The 15224-nt window shown below is 42.4% G+C and overlaps 2 protein-coding genes across 2 annotated transcripts in view; one reads left to right on the top strand and one right to left on the bottom strand.

Annotated features, from left to right (window-relative positions):
• wdr7 (WD repeat domain 7) overlaps positions 1 to 485 on the bottom strand; it is a 120372-nt gene extending 119887 nt beyond the window's left edge. The window contains exon 1 of the mRNA XM_080756100.1: positions 357 to 485. The gene's annotated coding sequence lies outside the window, so the exon portion shown is untranslated. The remainder of the gene's footprint in view (positions 1 to 356) is intronic.
• A 6052-nt stretch (positions 486 to 6537) lies between these two features.
• Positions 6538 to 15224, top strand: part of shroom3 (shroom family member 3) — a 71756-nt gene continuing 63069 nt past the window's right edge. The window contains exon 1 of the mRNA XM_080755585.1: positions 6538 to 7163. Coding sequence (XP_080611711.1) covers positions 6942 to 7163 — 222 coding nt within the window. The 5' untranslated portion in view covers positions 6538 to 6941. The remainder of the gene's footprint in view (positions 7164 to 15224) is intronic.

Genomic DNA, 15224 nt, shown 5'->3' with positions numbered 1-15224 from the left:
AGAAAGCCTTACCAAGCTGTCATACATGACTGGTCAGGTCACACTGGTGGTCCAGCCGCGCCAGCCAAGGAGGCTAGCGAAGCTAACGCTATTCAGGGCTAAGGTTTCTTGTTTCAAATTCAAACCATACGTTAATAATAATCAACAACGCAACCGCTTGGATTAATTGAATAAATGCGTTTTTACGTTTGATGTTTGCACCCAAATGAACAGTCTGGAGAAGAGAGGATGCGCTATTGAAGTGGTCAAAACGTTGGACCTTTAAATAATACACCTGCAATGTCGAGGCTTCGGAGGTTAGCAAATACAACAAAAACACCAAATACTACTAGTAGTGAATAGAGGATGGATATTACCAGGTGTTGACGAGGGTCTACTGAAACATATTCCTATATTGTTGTCTTGAAGAAGTGGGGTTCGTTCAGTGCCGTATTTACTCTGTGGCGTTGGAATAATAATCCTGTCCTGATAATGGAGTTTGTGACAGAACATCTGGTCAGCTGATCAGAGCTGGTCAGCTGATCACAAGCAGTGTTGCCAGGTCTATGAAAAGAAAAAGCCCAAAAGAAGCGACTCGGCAGGAGCCCTTTATACATACATTTTGTTTTGATAAAATCAAATAAGAATCTTGAAGAAAATGGCGAATATGTTCGAAACACAAATTATATCTTGTATCTTGTCCCTGCCATGCCATAACATATTTTCAGAAGGGGGGTGGGGGGTCTGCAGACAGATGCATTAATTTGCTGAATGTTTGAGAACCACTGATATAGAACAACATTTAGGAATATAACTTTGGATTAAACAAGCCCAAGGAAAAAAACCTGCACCTGCCGATATTTCAAGCAAAACACCAAAACCAAAGTCACGTATAATAAGAGGAATGGCAACCCGGCTGCAAGACATACCGGTACGCAGGGTGTTTGCTTTTACCTGATATCACAAGGGGAAGGCAGACACACAAAACATCTCCCAGAAATAGCATTTATTTTCTATCATTATCATTCATCATCATATCATAATGTGTTTTACAATTTATAGTTATATTCCGGACTACACGTGACGTGACCGTTCCGTATGATTCCGTATGACAAAGAGCCTGAATATTACCAGTGGCAGTTATAAAGGAGAGTAGGAGACTAAGGTAAAAATACCCATGCTCACATAAAAACCAGGGCATCTACAGTTGGAAACCACAAGAGGGCAGCAGAGATCTAATCGGCGTGTTGTGTGTTTTCAACCTGTTCATACTCAGACCATAGACATAGAGCATAGACCATCTTTTGAGTGGTGCAACCACTCCAAGGAACAGCAATGTCCCTATGTCCACGTACCTGTCTGTACCTTCCATAGACTGTAAAAAAATATCTGTCCCCCTATGTTTAGAGTACCAGTAGGGGCAAATGTGGCGCTGTTGTGCTAGAAACAGAGAGAGATAGTGTTGCACTGTTGCCTGCTAATTACAGAGAGGGGGGGGAGGTGTCTGCTAAATGCTAATCCCATTATCCCCCCACACAGTAACTGTCATTTCTCGACCGTTTCGGACGCGGGACGGCTCGCCGGAACTGGGGCGGCACCCTGGACGCGTTCCTATGTGGGTCTGGAAGTTCCGGGGACCCACTGGGGACCCCCTCAGAGTTGCAAGACACAGGTGAGATTTTTTCAAATTAGCTCCCTTTCTTGTCCAGGGGGGTTACTTTGGCAAGTTTGAAGTTTGGCTTTTGTCTGGTTATGTTACGTGAATTCATGCAATTCAATCAAGCAGGCCTTTTGGCATGGGAAACATATATTTGCATTGTGTGAAATAAAACAATCAGTCAATCAATTGCAACTTTGCAATACGATATATGTTGTTGTTGTTTTAAGAAACAAACATAAAAATCGTTGACAGATATTGGTAGGCTATATATTTTCGACCCTCTGCCTCTCTATTGCCCAGTCCTTTAGGTTTTTTTTCAGTCTCAGTGATGGAAAAAGTAGGCTACTCACATTTTTAAAGTAAAAGTATCAAGATACCTATACCCTATTCGCCTGAATCAGGGACTAGATTATTTGACATGCAATGTTCTTTTTCCACAAATGAGCTCATCTTGAACTATATTCGGGACAAGAAAGAAGTTAGAAATAGAAAGTAATCAAAATGTACTTAAAAGTAAAAGTACCGGTAGCCTACTCAATCATTATGCTGAATGAAGTTCACAGTTGAGTGTACGGCGGCTGGGATGAGGATCAGCATCTTCAAATCTGAGGTCATGGTTCTCTTCTCAGCAGGAAACCGATGGATTGTACAGTCCAAGTAGTAGGGAATGAGACATTACCCCAGGTGAAGGAGAGCAACATTAGTAACTTCCTTCCGAGGCGTTCCAAGGCCAGTGAGTCGATGTGATCCCTCCATCTGCGCCTTGGGCTGCCCCGGTGTCTCCTCCCAGTGGGACACACCAAAAGCTGGACATTAAAAAAATCACACCTGTGTGAAGTGTGTGTGTGAAGTTATCATCATACGTCATCGACTTCATCTCATTCTGGCCAATCACAATTTGCGTCGTCACTTAAATTGTGTTTAGTACACACTTTTGCCTTCAATGTTTGTGTTTACACAGACTCTCAAAGCTGGACATAGGAGGGGCTATAGTGCCCCTCAAGAATTGCTAACCATACATTTGAAATGATCCTCAGACAAAATGGGGCTGTGTGAAACACACCGATATGCACATGACCTCTCCTTCAGAAGCAGTACATGATGTGTTTACAGTAGAGAGAGTGTATGGAGGGGATTGCTACACAGTGAGGTCATCTGTGACAGGCCCATACAGGACACAGATGCAGACAGAAAACCCCTGGTCAACTGTTTCAGCTGCAGCTAGACTATCATTTTGTTTGCGCAATCGTGTGTGTATGCATGCGAGCATGTGCATGTTTGTGCAGTATGTATCCAGTCATTAGATGTCTGTGGAGTTTATTCCAAACACATTTGGCACACTCATACATTCAGCACATCTGTTGTTGTTGTTGTTGTTGAAGTAAGCAAAACTGTATTTAAAAAAAGTATTAAAAAGCGATTCGAACAAAACCTCTTAACACTTGAGTGTCTGTGATCGAAGTTGGTACTTTGGACTTTATTATATATTATATAAATAGTAGAGTTGTCCCGATAAAAAAGTAGTACGAGTATTTAAATTTTTATTAAACCGAGTACCGAGTACCGATATGAGTACTTTTTATTTTTGTTGAGTAACCACTTATTTTACCCCTTTTTTCTCATATATGCAAATGGAACTCCGATCTACACTAGTCAGTTGTCATTTATGCTTGTAGATCGGCTGTTTTTGGCGATTTGCTGCAGTGTTGGGTCAGACTTGCTCCCGTTGCATTCGTTCAGAATAGTGTCAATTGGATGTTTTGGTCCCCGGTCAAAGTATCGGGGCCAGTTCCGAGTAGCCGATACCAGTATCGGTATCGGAACAACTCTAATAAATAGTTGTTTCATAGCATCAATGTTCATCGTTTCACTTGCAGTGGATTAAGACCAACATTTATGAGGACACACACACACACACACACACACACACACACACTTTTCTCACTCATACAAACAAATGTGTCTCTTATTCACTCTTATTCTCTCTCACACACATACTCTCTCTCATTATCGTTCTGTCTTGCAGCCTCACAAACATCACTTAACACCCTTCTGCTGTGTCCGGTTGCCATGGCAATTGTGATGACATAACAACGGTGCTCTCCCTAACAGTGACTGGTGTGTATTACTGCCTTGCTTTACACCTCAGAGACACTTTATTGTCCACAATGACGTTGCCATGTCAGTGGTGATAAAATAGTAGGCATATAATGTGGAATGGGTGCATATACATACAGTAGCAGCACTCTCAAACGGTGGAACATTGCAAATTATGCTTTTAGGATGTGGCAGAAATTGCAGAATACTGGAATGCTGATTTGTGATCTCTCACAAATATACGAGTAAGACGCGCAAACGCGGGAAGCGAACGCAGCTCGTACATATTTGGGTTTTGGACGTATAGCTGCTTTGGGGACTCCTTATATGGTGCCCCTTTTGTGCCCATATATGGAGCTGAGTGGACCTGGCCCCTTTTGTGCCCATATATGGAGCTGAGTGATTGCTGATGCAACACACTCCATATTTGGATAGCGGGACAGACACACAGACAGACAGACACACACACAGACAGACAGACATGATCTGCTAGGTCTCATAGTAAGTGCTCACTGCGTTCGCAATTATACATATAACCATGGTAAGAAACAGGAGGCAAATGTTGGCATGTGTGTGGTGGAATCTACTCAAGTACTGTTACTACTTAAGTACAATTTTGAAGTATTTTTATACATTTTGAAATGGGACATTCTGCGCAATGACTACTTTTATGTTTGTACTTTAAGTACGTTTTGTTTTTCTACATTGTGGTATTGATACTTTAACTTAAGTAAAACATCTCAGTGCTTCTTCTAGCAGTTCTTCTATTTTCTCCTGCAGGCCAAGGATTTGGCATAATACCCAAATTAAAATGTATTATTTATATTATTAGCCATTCGTACTCCTCTGAATTATTTTTATATTGTTTGTGATTTTTAGGATATTGTTTATGTTCTTCTCATTCATGTGCTATTTCTTACTACTTAGGATACTTACATTTACCCAACTGTGGTTTTTGCAGCAATTTCCTGAAGGATAAATCGTGCATCTTATGAGCATTGGCCTTAGGCTGGACAATATGTTATATCACATCACAATAAAATCCTGATTGCACATTGTTGTACATATTTCTTATAGAGCAGGGGTCCTTGGTGGGGGTCTGGGGACCCCCAGGGGTCCTTGAGTGTGGTCCAGGTGGTCCCCAGCAGCCAGCAAAATTATTTAATATAGCATCAAAATCAGTTACCACTTTACCCTATATACATCAGCTATTTGAAAATATCCATGTGATAGGCCTACGTTGTAAGCAGCTGCTAGTCTTGTATGGAGAAAATATGTTGCGGCCAAATACATTTCATTTGAGGATCCTTGAGATGAAAAGGTTTGAGAAAAACTGGTTTATCATTTCTGATCTTTGAGAGCGGGTGCATCTGCACGATATTCCCATGAAACCAGATTACCTTTGGAACACCTATTCCATATAGAGGGTATGCGCATGCATAAAGTGAGTAGCAAATCGAGTGGCAAAGTGCATGAGTAGCTAAGTGATTTTAATGTTGTTTATTGCAATTAGATGATCAGATTTCTGTTTGGATGTATGGGCTGGCAAGGCCAGAAACTCTATTATCTTCCTTATTGATCATTATTTTTGCATCTCAGTCTGTCTGCGGATTACAGTTCCTGTTCCCTATATATTTTGCATCTGAAATACCTCAGTACATTGCATTTTGTGTATTAGTTCGTGAGTTTTCCTTTTGTCCTTCCTGTAGGCCTGTTATACATGACTTGTATTCACCGGATTGGTATCCCTGTTGATTTGGACAATTTAAAAAGAGCATCTTTTGTATTGATAATAGTCATAGTCGTGCGCTCCATAGTGCATGTGGTAAAGTGCCTGACCAGTGACCACCAACACAGAGATTGTGGGTTTGAATCCACTGTGCTGCATCCAGCTTTGTCATACGTCTACTCTACACAAACACAATTTCCTGTTGAATGCAGGAAACAGTGACACAACTACCTTTCACATCTTTAATCTGCCTCACACCAGCGGAATGGAATTTAGATGCATGTAACCACTATGACACACACACACACACACACACACACACACACACACAGCACAACAGAAAGTAAGTAGGCACTCACTCTGACACTCAAGGCTACTCATGCATTCTTCCACCTGCAGTAAAGACAAACTTCTCAATAATTTAGCTACAGAACCTAATTTAAAAGTAGTCATTATGCATAATGGCCCATTTTATATCACTTTAAGACCCTCTTGAAGACCCAAGTATCGAAATGTATCGGACATTGTGCCTTGCTCAAAATCCACAAATTCAATAAATTCAAACTTGTAGGCTATATTTACAGTTTTACACTTGTAGTCTTGTAAAAATGTATTTACTGTCAGTTTTCACCACAGACTTGGACATTCACAAGCTGTCTGTTATATCTCTATATCCAGTTGTGATTAGACAGAAATTAAGTAGAGGGGAAGACTAAACATTTAAAAGTGTAAAAGTCACTCTGCACGCTTTCTAAAGCCAAAAACCGCTGGCCGAAACTTTTCAGTTTGCGTGGCAAATTGACCTAATCCCTGAATCTCTCCCCCTCCCACCCCCTCTCGCCCCCCGCCCCCCGTCCCCTCTCTCTCGACCTGTCCTCTCTCTCTCTCTCTCTCTCTCTCTCTCTCTCTCTCTCGACCTGTCTCACTCTCTCTGTCTGCCCATTCTCCTTTCTCCTCGCTCAGTGAATTGGAGCAAATCCTATTGTGATGCTAAAATGATTTCGGAAGAGAGGGAGGGAGAGAGAGAGAGAGAGAGAGAGAGAGAGAGAGGGGGTAACAGAAGTGAAGTGAAGTTGGGGTTTTGTTGAACGCCAGTAGTTAATGTATACTAATGTGTTATGTGTAGCCTACCTACTTTGGAACGCCGCGGGGCAACCAGCCCAGCCAAGCGCGGTGCACTTTGCAGCTAGCCGGCGGATCGTAAATCTCGTTTTAACACCAACAAGAAGGATATGAATCGCATTATTCTCGGATTATCCTCCTGCTCTCTTGTCTCACTGTGTGGGGATTACAAAGCGACGGCGGAACCTCGGAAATCCTACATTACATGCCCGTAAAAAGTTTTTACAAGTTACGTCCGTAACTTATTTAAAACATTTTTTCTCCTCACTTCATGGATTGAGGAAGTCTCGACCCTGCCTGCTGCAGTTAGGGACCCGACGTTGAGCGCTCCCGTCCCCGGGCACGGGGCGGGGGATGGACCGGTGCAGCGGCGGCGGCACCTCGGTGCTCCTCCGGACAGATGGGTCGGGGATGGATCTGGATGACGATGACCCCGGCCCGGCGACGGCCAGCTCGGCGGTGGTGCTCCGGACAGACGGCTCCGTGTTGGTCGAAGCCCGGCTGCAGGGCGGAGCCCCCTGGGGCTTCACCCTGAAAGGGGGTCTGGAGCACGGAGAGCCGCTGATCATCTCCAAGGTAAGAAGAGACAGACGAACAGGTGGAGGAATATAGTTGAAAAGTTACAGTTGACAATTGACACTGTCAGGCCTATCACTCTCACGAGACACTACTGTGACTGTCTGTAATTATTTAACAAAAAACATGATTATTTGTCTCCAAGATGGACCTATATAGTGACATTTTTGTATTGGCCTTTGGTCAGCCAGGAGGTATAGGTTACCACCAGCTCTCCTTAAAGTAGCCTACCAGTCAAATAGTTACATTTTGGAACACATAAATATTAGGTGGGATACAGCCTACATAGGCTATAAGTGGAAAATATGAATTTGTCATATGAAAAGTGTGTGTATTATGAAAATCTGTGCAGCCTATTCTTCCTGTGTTGCCACTGTAACTTATGAGTGTGCACTCAAATATTCCTTATTGAGAGGGAGACCGTGTAGGACAGACAGTAAGGAAAGCTGAGAGGGAGACTGCCAAGGAAAGAGAGACAGTGCAGGAGAGACAAACAGTATAGAAAACTGTGAGGGAGACATAGTAGGAGGACAGACAGACAGACAGACAGACAGACAGACAGTAGGACTATAGGAAAGCTGAGAGAGACAGTGTAGGACTATAGGAGAGACAGACAGTATAGAAAGCGGAGGGATATGGAGACATTGTAGGAGAGACAGAAAGACGGACAGTGGGAAAGATGAGAGAGACATACATAGGAAAGACAGACAGTAGGGAAGCTGCAGACAGACAGTGTAGGAGAGACTTTGACATTGATTTGAGCCTTCAACATCACAGTGCACGGGTGCAAATCTATCATGCTTGCCTTGAACCTTAAACCTCACACTTCATTACTGTGCAGTGTTTTCTGATCTTTCCAGTTAAGCCCATATCAGGTGGTGTTGCCTGAGGGGTTTCCCACCTCGATCTCTCCCTCCACACAAAAATTGCTTGCTCAGGATGGGACAATATCGGGTCTCTGCTATAGTGTCTTGAGACAACTTGTTGTGATTTGACACTTTCATAAAATTGAACTGAATTGGCTTCCCTCCATCTGTGTGTCCATCAGTGTTTGCAGAACTTGTGAGAGAAATAAGCAATCAGGTGTTGGGAAACAAGCCCAAAAGAAGTGACTATATATCGATCATCACATGAGCAATTTAAACCTATATACTGATTATGTCGTCTAGTTGAAAATAGACCATTTATAAGCTTGTAGATTTCCAAACAAATCTTGAAATAAAATGTGGAATATTTTACATTACATTCCAACGGCACAAATCTGGTACAGGGCTCCCTGGCCCAAAATATTTTCAGATGGCGGTTAGGGACGAATATTAACGTGGCGGTCCATGACATGAAAATATTTATGAACCACTGGTTTAAATAATAAACTACGGTACATGCATAGGGTAATTATAATATAAGCAGTGAAGCAACTATACACTTTGGAAACAAGCTTATAATAAGTGGACATGGCAACACTGGTGTCCATGTGCCTCCTTGTGTGTGTTACTCTTCCCATCTTCTCTCTCACTCCCTCTCAATGGATTGTGAAATTCTTGGCAGATACCGATAACATAACAATTTGGCAGATGCCGAAATCAATGTTATTTATTTAATCTTCTTTGGTTATCTATGCCGCCCGCCCGTTTGTGCCAGGAAAGCAAAGAAATCTTTATCATTAAGAAATAACCGAAATGTTGTTTTAAAGTATTTTTCAACCCTTCATCTTTGAATGAGCACAAATGACATCATCTTTCATATGACATAGTAGATAATTACAGCTTAGTTCATGTATGATGTTCACCTGATCCCTGGCTGTTATTTGTTTACTTTGCCCTGCTATGTCACACATGTCAGCTTGCAGTCACAGTGGAAATTGGAATTTAGATAATACTAGTCCTTAGTAATCCTTACCCGTTGATATGGACACTGAATTATGTACAGTGTGGGTAATGCAATGTAATAGATCATATTATTGATGTATGTATTTTGGGGTGTACTGGTCGTCTCAGAGGCACTTGCACGTTGGGCAAGTAGAAAAATGGGACATTCTGCACAATGACTACTTTTCATTTTGGTAATATTTTGGTGCCATACGTTTACAGTACATTTTGAATGTGGGACTTGTACTTGTAACAGAGTATAGATGAGATTAAAATACGGGCAAAGTACAGGTACAGTGGCAGCTATGATTAACCTCTTAAGACAGGCAGTTGCAGACAACAAGACAGTCACTGTTGACTGTTTGAGTCTAACTAAATTTTATCTGGATGAGAGCATCTGCTAAAAAATAAAAGCAAATAAGAGACAGTCAGGTCTGGTATGCATAGAAGTTGTTCTGGGATGGAGGCCAAATGTCTAGAGAAAATAGAACAAGAATGTGAAAAATGTGACACAGAATTTCTTTCTTTTTTGTATGTGTTCTTGAGGCTTGGAAGGTTTTATTTAATCTTCTGTCGCCCTGTGTCAAGTTTAAGCAAAGGGTCTTCAAGGCTGTCTCTCTGTCATGTCTGTCTGTCTGTCCGCCCGTCCGTCAACTCCTGTCTCCCTCTCTCACATGACCTGTTTCTCTCCTACTCTCTGTCTCTGTCTCTCTGTCTCTCTCTCTCTCTCTCTCTCTCTCTCTCTCTCTCTCTCTCTCTCTCTCTCTCTCTCTCTCTCTCTCTCTCTCTCTCTCTCTGACCTGTCTTTTTTGCCCTCCTCTGTCCCCTGCCCTGCCTTGCCTACTAAAGGCCAATCAAAGGGTCACGGCTGTCAGGATATGATAGAGTGCCGAGTGGCTTCTCATTGGACTCCTGTCTCCTGCTACCATATTATTATCCATCCAGCAGTCTCTACTTTTACGTTGTTAAAGGACCACATCACCACTGTGTCTCATAGGAGGGCTGTGGACAGTTCAGAAACCCGTCCACCAGTGACACCAGCAGATTATTTTTTAACAAGATAAAATAATAATAATAATAATTATATATATATATATATATATATATATATATATATATTTTTTTTTTTAATTATTATTATTATCATGAGAACGATGGCTTCCATTTTCGTATTGCAACTTTTGAGGAATAGAAAGACTGCAGTTTCTAATAGCTTGGATTCCCCATTGATGATGCCCTCCCATGCGACACAGACTAAATAGGACAAAAATGTGCTATTTTATCATGAACATTAGTGAGGACTAATTATATGAAGATAGGTTGAAAAGTGGCGAAGTGGTCCTTTAACTTCAAAGATCCGTATAAGGGTCCATTTGGTTCCAAAGTGCTCTCTTCGGGGTAGGACTTCAAATCAATATATATATATATAATCTAATATATAGCACGAACCTTTACCTCGATTACGATATTTAAAAAAACATAAACTCACAATGTGTCGCAAGGCGATGCGTTGTGAGCTTGTAGATTGCATGCCGACATTGTACAACAAAGTATATTGCAGGGCATAAGTGAATCAATCAGACTTCCAGTCAGGAATTCCAGTCAGGAGAGAGAACCCATTCATCAGCTTAAATTTGATGGTGTTCCTTCCAATTCCAATTTAGAGTGCTGATTTCTTTGTTTCATTACTTCCATTTCCAAAATTAGGCCTACTTCCTGCATGCAACAAGCATGAGTTCCTTGTTACTGAAATTGTTTATCTCAACCTGAAAATGTATTTCTGTTTTCTAAAGAACTGGAAAGACCCCTGTTACTGAACAAACATATATAGAGCTATTTAACACGTATTCTAACTGTATTTTTACTGTGTATAATGAAAGAGATTGACGAGGACAGTTTGATATCACCTGGTTTGTCCTCCAAGTCCTTCCCACAACAGTAACTAACGTTAGCTAACATTAGCTTGCTAACCTGTGTCTTGCATACAATACTTCTCTTTGTACAAGCTCCAGTTTGGTACCAACCAACACCGTCACCTCTTTAACCCATTAAAACCAGGAAAGCATCTGTGTCATTTTAGTTTTGTTAGCGTTAGCGTATTAAAGAGTAGGTCACACAGCATGTCACTTGGTGCTGCGCTGCAAGCTTGTACATCTGCTATTTCTTTTTTAATCTTGAAAGTGTGAGAACTACTGATTTAGAAGGCATTTTGTACTAGAATCGGCCTCAAGTTATTTGTCATATCTACCCTGTCACGTGCAATTTTGGTTTACGAAGCCTAAAAGGCAAACAGAGATGTAGGCCTACTTATATTTGTATTCAGAAGTGACAATGAATTATTTGTATGACAATGAATTATTTGTATGACAATGAATTATTTGTATGACAATGAATCGTCAAGTAGAAGGTGGTGATCGTGACAGCCCTACTGCACACCAGCCATACTGTCAGGGCTGGTGTGCACCCACCACCCACCAACCCAGCGAGGCCCTGCGTTGCGTGTTTGTGTGTCTCAGAGACCAGTCATACAGGCACGCCGCCATTCCGTTTGAATGGATAGGAGCTGGACAGTGGAGGGTAGACAAGCGCGTCGCTGTGTGGGACGTCTCTGGGGGATTCAGAGCGCACCAGATGACGTCAAAGGGTCTTTTATGAATCCGTGCCACTGGCAGAGCATGGCACTGACTATGCCAGGGTTAGAGGTTCATTTGTCACTTCAACGACCTGACTGTTCTGTTTATCCCTGAGAGTGTAAAAATGGAGCTGTTGTTTTTTTCCTCCTGCATTCAAGATTCAAGAGGGTTTATTTGCCAAGCAGAGAAATTATGGTGTGCTGCTCTGGCATGTTCAGCGAGACTGTACTAATAACAATATAGTAAAAAAATATTGATACATTAACACTCTACTTTATCTATAGTGTCACACAAAAACATCAAAAGTAGCAGAGATATGTGCTTGTAGATATTCTTATTTTGATATTTATTTTAACCCTGAAAAGTAACAGTTTTGAACATAACGAGGTTTCCACCCGACAGCGATGATAAATAAATCACAAAAATGTACGATAAAAAAAATGCAGTTGCCACTTGCAAGGTAGGTAAGAAAGGCAGGTATGGGAGTATGGGTAAGTCTTCATTAGCTGCAATGGGGAATGTGCACAATAAGTTAACAGGCCATTAACATATTTTAACAGGATTTAGAGTACTGTAAGTGAGAGGGCATTAGAAGCAGACCCCAAGCCCACCTGTGTTGCTCCTGTAACGGGGTCTGGGCTTGATTTAGAGAAGTATGTTCTTTTTAGCCAGTCTGCTCTGTTGGTTCAGCTATTCTGTTTGGTTATTACTGTTGACGGGGTAATGAATTTCAGCTGGAATATTACTGAGTGAGAATCAACGCACGCACAAGAAACAGTCACTCACACACACACACACACACACACACACACACACACACACACACACACACACACACACACACACACACACACACACACACACACACAGAGCTACTGAGCAGTTCTGCTGGCCTTATTTGGGGATATTTATTCTTGGGAAATGCCTTTTAGTCTCAAGTCAGGCTTAGACACCAGGCATCTGCGTTCAAAACAACTAAATCTCGCAGAGAAGAGACTGCATTAACATTAAAAAAAATGAAAAGAAAACACAAGATATCTGAAGCTGCATTTGTATGACCATCAAGGATGGGTCATATTGTGGTACAGTATTTGTATGACCATCAACGATGGGTCATATATATACAGTATTTGCACTTCAATGCTAAATGGGACTAAATGAAGCATCTTGTTAGTTGATACAGGACATGGAAGTCATACGCCCCAGCTGTAATCAGCTGGCAGGCCTGCTGAGTACATAAGTGTTTCTAATCAGCCACACATTTCTATGGCTGTTGGCACACTCTTGCATTCCGTGTAGCATGCTGCAGGGAGCATCTTTAACTCAGTGGTTCTCAAACTTTTGTATGTCAAGGAGGACCCCCCAAATGAACATGGACCCCCGTCCGAAGACATGTAGTGCCAGGGAACCCCATACAAGATTTGAGCTGTTACAATGTTTCAAAGAATATTCCAAATCGTATGACAAAGCGTGATGATTAGCCTAGCCCTGTGGTCCTCAAATGTTTTCATGTCAAGGACCCCCAAAATGATGTATTTGGCTGCGGACCTCCATCTGAAAAATACTTTGTGCCGAGGACCCTCGGAACAGCAAAGATTGTTTGACTCGACATGGATAAAAGGCCTAATTATGCATCCCCATATTCAAATAACTATAGGTAAACAACTACACATTCCCTGTGACCCAAAGTGCATTCTGGAAAATATGCAAATAATGTCCAGATTCAGCAGGCACGGCCCCAGCGTCCAGGGCCAGAGAGTATACACAAAGAACACTGCATGTATCTTTGAAGCTTGATCATTTCTGAACCTTGAAACAAGTTGAAAGTCATTTTGTCCATTTGTACATTCTAAAATTAACACTCTGACTCACTATTTTTACACTGTTACACACACAAGCAGCCAGTCTTTATTGTGCAGCTACCATTGTGACTTTCTGCACATTCACTCACTGCACACGTAGTAACTCACCATCTATTTATACCTTAAGCTTGGACAGGTAGACCAGTGACCACGCCTTTATTAGACTCTATGTTATCTGTCTTCCTGTCCTTTGTTCTCCGCAAAGCGCCCGGTAATGAAGCTGATTGTTTTATGTGTGTCATTTACTTTGAAATGACACACTGAGAGACAATGATGACAATGACAAAGTTGGTCGTGAATGTTGAAAACTGGGACATTTTAGTCTTCTACAGATATTGATCAGGACTCAGGACACGCAGGTTGAAGCCCCCCCCCCCCCCCCCGCACACATTTCTGTGTTGTCACTACTACTACCTACTGACTAACCTGCCAGAGCCTCCACCGGGAGGATGTGCTGTTGCATCCTACTGACTCACATGCCAGTGAGGAGCCCCCACCAGGAGGATGTAGGGCCTTCATCCTGTACAGACAGGTGCCTCCCCAGCCCATAGGAGTATGAGCAATGAACAATGTCAGCTTCGCCGGAACATGGGCCAATTGTGTTTGCATATAGACACCCGATACCTTGGTGGATTCCAACCCACAGCCTCCGTGGCCACCGGAGCCTTTATGTTGTTTTAAGATCTAACTAATCACACACATCTCTGCTGCACTCATACACACATGTATGAACCTGCTTTTATACTGTAAACAACACGTATGCACACACACACACACACACACACACACACACACACACACACACACACACACACACACACACACACAATCGTATTACTATCCACATTGGGGAAATCAATTTGAACCATTAATGTTGCCATTTTTAACCCAAGCTTCAACCCCAACCCCAATCCTAAAGCTTGACACACTCTCCTTGATGCATAATCCTAACCCTGAACCCAAGATGACTTTTACTAAGTGTAATCTTAAAGTCATTCATGTTTGGAACACACTCCTGCACAGAAGACCACTGTCTGCATTTGCAATACGAACTTTATTTAGGCAACGTTTCGGTCAAAGACCTTCTTCAGGCATATAGGTGTGTATAAGACTTTGTTGCCTGGAACACACTCCTGCCATGGCCCTCGAGCAAAGCACTGTTCTTGGAGCTGGAGCTGGTCCTCAGGGAGCACAGACACACAGAGAGAAACAGAGGGTATAGAGGACATGGTGGTCACCAGGCGGTCAGCCAAGACCCCCTGCTGTCCTTCATAGTGACCCCATCAATGCAGATGTACGCACGCACGCACGCGCATGCACGCGCACACACATATACTGACAAACACATAGATGCAATTCTGTCTCTCTCCTACACTGTCTCCCTCTAAGCTTAAATTCCTACTGTATGTCACGTCTCTACTCTCTATACACTGTCTTAACTCTAAGCTCTCCTGCTGTCTGTCTCAAATAAAAATCACACCCGTGTCAACTGAACGGTGCAGGTTCTCTCTCTCTCTCTCTCTCTCTCTCTCTCTCTCTCTCTGTGTGCCCGTGCTTGTACCGTATGTGTGTGTGAATGCTGCTCTGTGTGATTTACCCAGCTGCTCGTCAGTGTGTGACCCGAATGCGACCCCAATCATCTGCAGGGGTCAATGGGTCATACTCTGAACAGACTTACATACATAGAGACACACATAG

The sequence above is a fragment of the Protomyctophum bolini genome (assembly GCF_963924005.1).
Source record: "Protomyctophum bolini genome assembly, chromosome: 22".
NCBI classification, from domain to species: domain Eukaryota; kingdom Metazoa; phylum Chordata; class Actinopteri; order Myctophiformes; family Myctophidae; genus Protomyctophum; species Protomyctophum bolini.
This window is presented reverse-complemented; position numbering and strand designations above follow the sequence as displayed.